General features: G+C 36.1%; 2 protein-coding genes across 15 annotated transcripts in view; one reads left to right on the top strand and one right to left on the bottom strand.

Moving 5' to 3' along the window:
• The window catches only part of CABCOCO1 (ciliary associated calcium binding coiled-coil 1), a 105,987-nt gene extending 95,603 nt beyond the window's left edge, over nt 1-10,384 (bottom strand). For 4 of the 8 annotated variants that reach the window (XM_055274416.1, XM_055274417.2, XM_055274422.2 and 1 more), the window contains exons 1-2: nt 10,285-10,360; nt 1,081-1,184 (exon numbers count right to left, since the gene is read on the bottom strand). In XM_055274416.1, the coding sequence (XP_055130391.1) occupies nt 1,081-1,184; nt 10,285-10,359 (179 nt within the window). In that variant the 5' untranslated portion in view covers nt 10,360. Of the gene's footprint in view, nt 1-1,080; nt 1,185-10,151; nt 10,191-10,284 lie in introns of those variants that run through there. The other 4 variants (XM_063637902.1, XM_063637901.1, XM_055274418.1 and 1 more) reach the window with 4 other exon arrangements.
• A 45-nt stretch (nt 10,385-10,429) lies between these two features.
• Nucleotides 10,430-12,109, top strand: part of TMEM26 (transmembrane protein 26) — a 269,449-nt gene continuing 267,769 nt past the window's right edge. For all 7 annotated transcript variants that reach the window (XR_010120479.1, XR_008657071.2, XR_010120477.1 and 4 more), the window contains exons 1-2: nt 10,430-10,591; nt 11,824-11,869. The gene's annotated coding sequence lies outside the window, so the exon portion shown is untranslated. The remainder of the gene's footprint in view (nt 10,592-11,823; nt 11,870-12,109) is intronic.

The raw sequence follows: 12,109 nt of genomic DNA, 5'->3' as shown, positions 1-12,109 counted from the left end.
AAATCTGTGAAATTTTAAATTCACTCATACTTGTAGAGATGCAGATAGTAAGTGGTATGGCTGATCACAGATCATCAATTTCCAGCAGAGGTTGCCAGCGCTAGAGCTGAGCAGCTCAGGAAAAAGCCTATCAGTGTTATTCACCTGTTCTTGATAAACCTTCCCTTCTCGGATTTTTCTTCCAGCCAGGACATCTGCCATATTCCCTTCTCAGTAACGAGTCATCTTTATGCTATAACATTTGTAAGATTTGTCAGTGATAACCACTGACAGAGTCATTTTCTATTTGTCCATTATGGTCCATGACACTCTGCTTGTGTCGCAAGGACTGGCCTGCAGAGACTTGATACCAAGATGCTAGCGCATGACATCATCACCACTCTCTACACACGATGGCCAATTAGGCTTCCATTCTAAAGTGGGATCATTTTTTAAATGGGTGATTACTAAAAACACCTTTTAGGATATTATGTTGTTGGATGTATCTGACAAAAGTTCTAAATAGATGATCTACTATAGAAATAAATGGCCTAAAGAGTGAGATGTACATATACTGCAATTACTGACTATAAATTCCATTGTATTCACATTTTTAAGTAACGTGTACACAATCAGAGTACTTAGTATAGCATTATTTCTGATGAGAATCACAGGTGGATGGCAAATACTCAAGGTTTCCAAAATAATAAAATGCATTGAGCATTATAATTACAGAAAACACAACTTGCTCTTCTTACAATGAGGGAGAACATTCTTTAAGTTAATGTGCATATTGACAGTTTTGTGAATGAAAGAGAAAAGAAGACGGCATATGCTAGAGCCTGCTTTTATCAACAAACCTCTGCTCTTGGTAAATATTAGTAAGTTGGTTTGCAATGTATTTTCTTTATAAAGGAGACTGCTGAGTAACGCAAAAAGTCAGTTATTTGAGAATCTTTGTGTTTCGAAGTCCAGATACATTTCAGTGCATAATATCATAACAAATATTTTGAAAAAAGCTTAAATATGTAATCACAATCGTTTACAGATGCAGAACTCAAACTGTTCTTCTACGTGTGATTGTAATAGTGAAGTGCTTACTCTTGAACTCCATCGACGTCCTCCATTAACAAATCAGTGATTTGGGCAACTGAAAGAAAATCCGGAGACAGAATCTTTTCATGCTCTTGGAATTCAGTGTCTCTCTACCAAAACACAATGTGGAGTGAGTTATTTTAATTGTACGTTTCATATATTAAACCCAATAGTAACAAAGTTGGTTCTTCTTATAGTCTAGTTGCTGTCAGGAAAAACATTTAAAAACAACAATCTTCGAGATGGTATCTTTTCTTTTCCATATTGTGCAATGATACCTTTTACCTGAAAAGTCAAATGGCTAGTCAATCTGTCTTTGGGGCATATGTACACCTGGGTGATGGTTTTCAATTCAACAAATATTTATTATCTGCACATTCCTCATTGAATCTGGGGCTTACGAGGAGACAAATACAAACAAGAAAGATGTGCTAACCTCAAGAAGCTTAACATCTAGTGAGAGGAGCAAGCCTAGGTTGATGTTAAAAGAAGAAAAGAACACAAGTAAGCCATAATAAATGCGGCATTCAGTCTAAAAGAAAGGACAAGTATAGGCACAAAACAAGGAAACTATAGACAGGAGTTCCGGGAATAGGCTTTGGAGGGTTGGGTGTGGCCAATGCCCCATGTGAATGAACCAGCAACACCAAGGTTATGAAGATGGGATAGTTAGGAATGAGTTCTGTAAATATCAGCAGTTCACAATGTTACCTAGGTTACATGGAGGGGACTAGTTGGACTTAGGTGGAAGTGGGCATTGGAAAGGTATGGTGGGCGATCTTAAATTTAATGATTCAACAAATATGTACTGAGTGTTCACAAGGTACAGGACATTGTGCAAGGCATCATAAATATTTTAGACCCTGGCTGGTTGAAGAATGGTAGTCTGAGAACTTTGTTTCTAGTAATACAGACAGCGCTCAGAACCATGAAGATTCTCAGCAGGTAAATGACAAGACAAAACTGTGCTTTAAGGAAGGGTAATCTACTGGAGGGTGAAGGAAAGACGGGAGCAGAGGAAGAGTTAAACAAAGAGGTCATTTAAACAGTGCAAGGATGAAGCATTGGGTTGCTCCAGTCTCCTTGGCCGTGTGGATGAAAAGAAAATCGTGAATGTAGTCATGTTATGGGGGCCTAAAAGAGGGGAGAAAGAATGGAGATTCCGAGTTTCTGAAATAGATGAGTTGGAGGAAATGGTGGTGATACTAATAATACATATGCCACCTTTGTGTTAGACAAAGATATCCTTTTTGAGTGGAGGAAGTGCTAAAAAGATTTCCCTAAGGCTGACACAGCTCTGTGTCCAAGTGTATTGCCTGTGAATAGAGTCTAGTTTTAGCCCCCACTCACCCCTCAGCCAAGTGCTTTTGTTCAGAGCACAACCTGCATAACTGTACATGTCAAATCTTTTTTTTTGTTTGTTTTGAGATGGAGCCTCGCTCTGTCGCCCAGGTTGGAGTGCAGTGACGTGATCTCGGCTCACTGCAAGCTCTGCCTCCCGGGTTCACACCATTCTCCTGTCTCAGCCTCCCGAGTAGCTGGGACTACAGGCGCCCGCCACCACGCCAGGCTAAATTTTTGTATTTTTAGTAGAGACGTGGTTTCACCATGTTAGCCAGGATGCTCTCAACCTCCTGACCTCGTGATCTGCCCGCCTCAGCCTCCCAAAGTGCTGGGATTACAGGCGTGGGCCACCGTGCCCGGCCAACCCTTTTTATACTGATAAAAACAGAGTGTTGGAAGATGATGCTAGATTTTAAAGAGCAAGATGATGAGTTGATTTCAGTGGCTGAGTTTAAGGTGGAATACTAATGGCGAGAAAGAAATCTTTAGAGTTTAGTTAGAAATGCTGGAGTCACAAAGGTCAAGTTTACAGACGTTGGTTTAGGAGTCAACTGCAACTGTGACAATGGATGAGACTGCTCAAAGCCAGGGCATGAAGAGAAGAGCTGTGAAGGGGAGATGGAAGAGGAGACTGGGAAATAGAGGCAAGACAGCAGCACACAAAAATAAAAAATTATGAGACTTTGGGGGAAAGAGGGCAAATGTTTTTCAGTTCAACAAATAGTTATTAAGCCTTCCATGCGATTGAGTTCCAACAGATAAGGGCAGCAAAAAAAAAAAAAAAAAAAAAAAAACTGCCTTGAGGCAGTTTACCAGATAACATTAACAAAATCTTTTTCAAAAGTGGAAAAATCTCAAACCTACCACTTATTGGTAATGGTAATTGGCTTAATGTTTGTAATTTAATATTAGTTTATTGTGCTACATTTTTATCTTTGAAAATCTAATTTAGAAATAAAATATGCTACATTATTAGCCACTTTTTTTGCAAGCTAGGGTGGGCCAATTAATCTAAACTAGGTCATATAATTAGATTATAAACTCATTAAGAAAAAAGTATTTTAGTATGCTGCATCTAGTAGGTACTCAGATATTTACAAATTGAATTAAATGCACCCAGTTTTTGCTTAAGATACTGTTTTGATCTATAATATATGGTTATATATTTGTTTAAATGATTTTCATTATATATATTTTTATTAGTGGTAAAGTATAATTATTCCTATAGCGTCAATCCCATTAGATTGTAAATTCCTCAGGGATAGTCATTCAATCTTTTATTTCTTTTTAGAATTCCTCAGTTCTTGATATGTCAACATAGGTTGCTAACTGACTGTCTAAATTCATCTTCATCATCTGATGACATTGTTAGATAGTGGAGCATGATGAAAAGCAAGACTTAGAGGAACTCCAGATCTCATGATAGTTTGACTACTGATTAATTTTATGACTTAAGGCAAGTCATTTGAACCTAAATTTGAATTCATATTAAATATCATTTTTATGTTTTAATACACACAAGATTATGTCATATTAATAATGAATAAAGATATACATGAAAAGTGAATTATACAGACATTCAGATCAATTTATCTGATTTGAAAAATCTCTGGATAGGAGAAAAGTAGGTCACACAAGAACTATATGAAAGAGAATCCAATAATCTTAACCTTTTGGACACTACTAATTCTAGCTAAGATGCCTAATATTAGAGCCTCATTCTTTTACTAAAATTTGCAGGCTTAATATAATCATCTTTTAGGGGAGTTTGCCTCTGGGTTTTTTCTTTTGTTTTAAATTATATTCCTGGACCTATTTTAAACCAGACTGCTTTTTTTGTTTGTTTATACAGTGCCTTGCATGAGAAGGCTATCAGATGGCTAAAAATGTTTAATCTTTCAACACATACATTCTGCTTTGTAAAAATTAAAGATATAATAGAAAATTCATAAATAAGCTAAAATATGTGGATATGTAATTGTGGCTTTCTCTGTAAAATTACATCTCCAACTAGGAAAATATGTAAGCTAAATGGCACTGTTAATTCATTTTACTCCACCACCTGGTGGATTTTAGGAGTTATTCCAAGAGCAATAAAACTGTAAGCCTGATATTATCTGCCAGGTAATGTTTTTCTCTAATTTTTTTCCCTCTCTAATGTCAACTAAACTTTTCACATTTGTATATATTTTTTCTTTCTAGAATGTAAACTTTTAGGGACATCTTTGTATCCATCACTGGTAGTGCTTTATATAAAAAAGATTCTTAATAAGTATTCGCCAAAAGAAAGATAACAGATTTCACCACAGATTACTAAAGAGAAGTTTCTTAGTCACAGAGGACATAGACTGGTCTGCAAATTCTAGACTTGGAAGGTGTTTTTTTTTTTTTTTTCAAGCCTGAAAATAAATGAACCAAGGAGCAGGAGCAGTGCTGTGCTAAGCTATATTGGAGCTGAAGCAAAAGGAAAAATCAGTAATACAGATCTGGTCTTTATTGAAAATTTTAATCCACCAGGGGTTTTTTCAGGCATTAGGTTTGATTTTTTTAAAGTATTGCATTAAAATAGAACTTATCTTGATTACTGAGTTTTTTGGCACTTCCTTCAATTCTGTGCTTGAGGAGAGTGCCTCGTTCACCTTACCATAGTCTTGCTATGAAGCTAAAAAGCCAGTATTTTAAAAAACAATAGAAAAAGTGAAAGAAAAATAAGCAAAAGCAAGAGATAATTCCTTAGAATAGTTAATAAAATAGGCAAATATTTGGCAAATTTGACTAAAACATAAAGAAAATAAATTTGTGTCACATTCAGGGGCAATACATTAGAACATTTCAAGAAAATGGGTGATTTCCTGGGAAAATGTAAGTTCTCAAAATTGATCAAGAGTAGATGAGAAAATTGATCTGATCAAAGATGAGCTAAATCGGAAGTCTGCTTTCTAAAAAGTCACCATGCCCAGATGGTTTTACACTTGTAGTTTTACTTATTAATCAAAGCACACATAAATTCTATGTTAGTCTAATATTTACAGACTGTAGAGAATTCATTTTTAAGAGGCCAGCACAGTCTACACACAAAACCCTGAACTAACAAAAAAGGAAATTATAAACCAAAATCACAAATCAATGCAGATGTAAAAATTATAATTAAAATACATCTTAGAAAATTAAATCTTAAAATGTACTAAAAAAATAACAAGCTATATCTATGACCAAATAAGATTAATTTTAGAGATCCAAGGATGTATCATCATTAACAGGTCTAATATAATTTTTATGTCAAATTAAATGGTACAAATTATATGATTATTTAAATATCTAATAAACAGGCACTTACTAAGATTCATCAGCAAAACTCCCAGTAAAATATGAAAAGAAAAAAACGCTAAACACGAAAAAGACTATTTACCAAAATCATATTGCAAGCATCATATTGAATAGTGAAATCCTAAGTCATTCTTATGAAAACAAGGAACTAAAAAAAGGTTATGGATGCTAACATTATTGTAATTCAACACACTATAGAGGTTCTAACTAATACAATAAGAAAACCAAATATGTAACTTAAATAGCAGAAATGAGGAAATTTGAAAATCCTTCTTTGAAGATTACAGGGTTGCATACCTAAGAAAGCGGACATTGTACTAACAAAAAAGTTATTACTAATAAAAAATTTGGCAAGATGGTTCTATATAACATAAATATATAAAAGTCAGTTTTTTCCTATATAAGAAGCTAATTAGAAACAGAAATGGTAAAAACTTGATTGAATTATACTTGGTTATAAATATAGTGAGAAAGGTATAGAATCTATATAAATTATAAAATTATAAAAAGTTTAAGAGCAAGACTTGATAAAAGAGATTTATTAAAACCTTTCAAATTCAAAGAACTAAGTCCTTCCTACATTATAAATGTAATGTAATGACAGTCTCAAACCCCAATAAGATTATTCTAGAACTTTACAAAATAACTTTTTAGTTCCTATGGAAGAAGACACACTTGTCAAAAAAAAAATAGAGTGAACTTTCCAAAATAGATTTTAAAGATGAATGTAAAACGACATGATATTAACATAGTAATGGACAAAAGAAATGCGTAGAAAAGCATAGAGGATCCAAAAATTTATTTTACATAGATGAATATGTGTATATGTATGCATATATAAAAATTTTTTAAGTAAAAATGTGTAAAATAAAATATATAATTTATAATTATGTTTATATATGTAAAATGTTTATATAACAATTATATTTATGTATAATATATGAAATTTATATATAATTATATTTTATATGTAATACATGAAAATTATATATAATATACACACATATTTTTGGATTTGCTATTCTCTTCTGCTGCCTATTTTGTCCGTTTATGTATACGTATAATGGGATAGCAACAGTCAGTCTGTTCTAAATGGGAAGAGACAAGATAGTTTATTTAGTAAATGAAGCTGACATAATCAGTAATTCACTTCTAGAAGGAAATAAAATTAGATCCTCATTTCGAATATAAAAAAATTCTAGACTTGCTAAAGACCAAACTTTATAGTAAAATAAAACTTTAAATATTAGAAAAATTTTGAAGATTATTTGTACCATCTAGGGAGGAAGATAGAAGGGAGAGGAGGAGCAGGACGTCTTAAATAAGACAGTAAACCCAAAGACCGACAGTAAGAATGACAAGCCTAAATGTTTGTCAATATCTCCATGCTACAGCCAGAATTTGCTACAGGTTCTAAGTGTCTGATACAGCTACCGTGTACTCACATTTTGAGGTCCATTAGTACTGTTTTCTCAACAATATTTTAAGTGACTTTTTTGGCATTGCCCCCATAGCCTGCATAGGTTGATCTGTACTATGTGATCACAATGTGTTCACTTACATTGAATTATTCATAATTTCAATAAATACTTCTTGAATGACACTGATGTTGCAGGAAACTGATAATTTTGCTTCTCAATTGAGCCCTGAGTTTTCTCTGTAACGATGGAGTGGGGTCTGTTTTCTGATGTCTTTAGGGACCACCCAATGTAGAGAGAGTTGTCTATGGCCTGCTCCAGGACATGTTGATGATCTCCTAGAAAGGTTACATCATCTTTCCCCTCAAAATTACGTAAGCATCCTGTCCTGATAAAGCCGTGAATGCACTGAGTAATCGTCACCCATTGGGTAATGTGGTAACGCTTTAAGAGACATTATTCAGAAGAAGCTATTGGGAAATAATCACTTGTGTTTTCTTTTAGGTCTCTGATGTAAGTTGAAGTATATTCCTTGTAAGTGTACTACTTATGATTCTATTCCCTAGATATTTTTGAGGATATTAAGAAAGTCAGTATGTGAGCAAATTATTGATACAAAATGGATCACTGAATTCCAAGTACACATTTATAAACTCCTTTCACTTACAGGTCTATGCATAACAAACGTTTATTTTCAGATTTTTGTCATTTTTTCTGTTATGCATTCACACAGATATCTGCCAAAAGTTTAGTTTTACCATGTAAAGGGAGGCATTTCCTCCAATATTACTAAAGAATTTGGGATGTTGAATTCAGAAGGTTGGCAAGCAGGACTTATTCAATGTCACAGAAAAAGTTATTTCCCTGGATCTGCATCTCATATCTGCTTGTTCACAGTAACTCATAGAGTAACTCATAGAGTAGATAACCACCTTTCCTGGCACGCCTCAGACCATCCATGATTTTAATTAGTCATCATAATTTATTGAGTGCCTACTACGTGATTGGGATAATTACTTCTATTCTAGGTATTGGCCACAAACAACAAATGGGAAATATCAGACTACCGAAAGTTTATGATTTATTTCTGATAGACTTGGCAAGAAATGAAATAATTCAGAACTGCTTGGCTCAGTTGACTACATGGGCTACTGGCTAAGTAATTTTGGATACAGAATTTATTAGAAATGACACCATAAGCGATTAGCTGTTAGGGGATCAACATTGTAAAGAATCTGATCTGAGAAGAACCTTTCAGTATTTACCTAAAAAGTGGTGGCCTTGGGAGCAAACCACAGGAGAGAATCTTGCCATTTTTCTATCTAACATACAACACCCCCAATCAGCACAAATGGGTGGCAGGCAGGACTTGTTTTAACGAATGACACTGCTCTATGCATCAACTATATTCCCCATGAACTACAGAAACTCTGCTTTCATTAAAACGGAAAATGGAGTTTCCACAAAGCAGCGAATTAGCATGTTATCTTAGTAAATGAGCACTGCTAATTGAGTCCCTGTTACAACTTGATTTCTTCTGTTTGTTACTAAGTGATTGAGCACATCCTGAATTGCATGTCATGAGAATACCTGCCCCTCCAAGAAGTTGACAAATGTGCAAGCTGACAATCCGAGGGTAGATAATCATCTAAGGTCTATAACTAGCTCATTCATCTGACTCAACCATTATAAAATGATTTCTTTTTTCCTGAAGCATAGCACTTCTTTACATCTTTTAAAAAATTATGTATTTTTTTAAAGTCCAGATTCATTAAAACCCCCAAATGATCAGTCTTTTTGGAAACGACATGATCTACGTGGGTGAGCATGTGTATGTGTACACTGATAATTGTGCATTGTCTTAAGCTTGGTATATATTTAAATAACACAATTTAATTGGAAAATTTCCTGTGCTACTTTCGAAATTGTATTACTTACATTAGAGATCACAAGGGAGTAATAGGCTTAGTAACCAGTTTATCACATTAAAATGTACTTTTAATGTCTGATAATTTCAAAAGGCTCATATGAGAGTCCGCATGCCTTAGTGGTCTGCATTTAGTATTGGTAGGAATCTCGACTGGGAACAGCTTACATATCTCTGAGCAAGGCATGGAATTATTGGCTCTCTGTGTTTCCTCATTTATAAAATTGCAGCTAACACTTCTGCACAAAGAATGTTGTTTAGACCAACGAATAAGGAAGTCAAGCAAAGCAATGTTAATTAAGACATGATTATTCACCTTGAGAGCCTTAACAAAACGAAGGAAAAAAAACTTCCTAGGAACAATTATAACAGACTCTGTGTGCAAAGATTTAAACATTTTTTTTGTAATATCTGGTACGGCAGATGTGTTCTTAAAATCTCAGGATATTAAGTTTATGAGTAAAGTTACTTAAAACCCACTTATTATGGAGAGCTGGTGATGGAAGGGGCCTAAAGATCAACCTTTTGTCACACAGGAAGCCACTGGTGTCCAAAGAGATTAAATAACTTTCCTAAAGTCAAGCTGATGAGCAACTAAAGCCATAACCAGAGAAGATTTTCCAGCCAGTGTCCTTCGACCTGTATTTATTTGTTTAGAAAAATGGCAAAATAATGCAAACACCAATCTTCTAATATTAGTCCATCACCAGTAAACAGCTATTATTTCATGACACCTTATGACCAATCGCAACACTGTAATCATTACAGAATTAGTAGCAATTGCAAAAAGAGACTGGCCCATTTAAAAATCTGAGATCACTTATTTTACCTAGAATCAAAAAAAAAAAAAAAAAACCAAAAACCAAAAAACAAAACCTGCGGTAGAAGCGCGTGGTTATGAGGGCGTTTGGGCACGGAGCCGTCCAATGGAAGAATTCATACATTTAGACCCGCTGGCACCGTGCACGGCGCGCCGGGGCCAGCTCGGGGGAGCCTGGCTGCAGCGGGTGTCGGGGACCCCAGCGCAGCTCCCAGACCCGCCGCCCTCCCGGGCCGCTCACCAGCCGGGGCCAGACGTGCGGCGCCTCTTCGGAGACCGGATTTGGCTCGGCCGCGGACTCCGCGGACGGGGAATGAGCGCTCGGAGGTCGTTGGTACCGGCACCGGTACCGGGAAGGGAAAGGGGCGGCGTACCTCCGATTCGGGCGTGGTTCCCACCGGGGTCGGCCCTGCTGGGGTCGGCCCCCAGGGAGTCGTCCCCTGCGACATCCCCGCGATCTCGGCCGAGAGAAGCGGCCCCTCGTCACCTAGGCAACTGGGGTGGGGCCGGCGTCCCTGGGCCTGGGAACAGATCCCAGCGGAAGGCGGCGCCGGGCCCCAGCCTCCGCCCGCCCACCGGGTACAGGGCTGAGGACTGCGCTGAGGAGCAGGAGACCGGGAGGGAGGCCGACAGCAGCCCGCTACTGAGGCCCTGAATCCTCTGAGAGAGACAGTCTTTCCTGTTAGTAGGAGTGGAAGTGGGGAAAAGGCAATTCAAGTAGAAGTAATTTAAATGAAATATGTCAAAGTACCTAATGCTAGCACATTGCAAGTTTCAACAAATAGATATATTATTAGAACTTCAACCACTGATTGATGTTTGATACTAAGCAATCGTAAATTTTAAAGTATCATGATGGTATTGTGGTCATGTTTAGAGGGAAAAATATGTCTTTATCTTTTAGAGCTACATACCGAAAAATATGATGATGAAATGATATAAAATACGTGATTTATTCCAAAATAATGAGGGAGGGGCACAGGAAATGTGTGGTGGTATAGCAGATGAATCTAGATTAGGCATGTGAATGGAAGGGGTTCGATCTTTAATAGTACACTTAATAGTACACTAGAAAGAAAGTGTACTATTCTACTTTTGCATATGTTTGAAGTGTTCCACAACAAAAACATTTAAAAACAATAAGAAATATTACACAGCAGCATGAGTATTCTTGACTTCTTTGGATGATCAACGCCTGCTTTGAAAATGAAATGTACTTGGCTTGTATTTACCTGCATGGAGGTTGCTATGTAGGACACTTCCTGTGAAAATCAGACATAATTTAAGTGCTTCGGTTTCCTCATCTGTTAAATGAAATAACAGTATTGGCCTCAAAACATGACTGTGAGGATTTAACAGATTAATATATATATGAAAATGTTTATATCAGCCTTGACACCTAGTAGTGGTCTGTGTTTGATGATATTAGTGTTAGTATTACTATTGTGCTTCTCCTGATGTTAGTCCATATTGTACACAGCTGCCAGGATAATATTTCATCATGAACCTCTGCTTTATATTAGCCCATTGTCTTTTGACCAAATGTAACACATTAGCTTTATATAACCTCATGATAATTGTGCCTTTCCTTCAAATTGTCTCATAGTTCAAAGTATACAGTTTGTACTGTCAACCTGTGTTTATGAGTCGTCTCTAGTCTTGTAAATGTATGGCTCATCTTTTCAAGTGGGTTTTACTGTTTCCCTTAATATTTTCACTTCTGAAGGAGCTAGTTTAGTTCTCAGTACAAAGAATGCATGGAACAATACGTTTATGACTTACAACCCCATTTCAATAGGACCGTATTAAAATTTCTTCAATTGGTGAAAATAGTCACTTTTTAGTGATTGCTAGAGTTAGTACAAAAGCCACCACTCATTACAGTGCTTAATCTTTTTCATTGCTTCCTTCAGATCGCCACTCCAAAGAAATTGAAAATAGCTGGTCACCTTCTTCAAGGTAAGGACTCTACCATATTCCTTGAATTTAGTGTTTGATAAAATGATAAAGCATTTATTTCTCTAACGTGGAGTTCCAATTTTCTCAAAGATTTGGTTTACTTTTCAGGCCTTTAATTTTGCTGCCATTTCTTTGACAGTTTTTAGGTTTTCTTCTCCTGTTTTTGGTTTTGGACCCCAGAACTAGATGCAAAACTCCATTAAAGATGGAATCAATTCTAACAGTAATAGGAGGGTTACC

Source organism: Symphalangus syndactylus, chromosome 4 (assembly GCF_028878055.3).
Source record: "Symphalangus syndactylus isolate Jambi chromosome 4, NHGRI_mSymSyn1-v2.1_pri, whole genome shotgun sequence".
NCBI lineage: Eukaryota > Metazoa > Chordata > Mammalia > Primates > Hylobatidae > Symphalangus > Symphalangus syndactylus.
The sequence above is the reverse complement of the archived record's forward strand: the minus strand, read 5'-3'. Positions and strand labels throughout refer to the sequence as shown.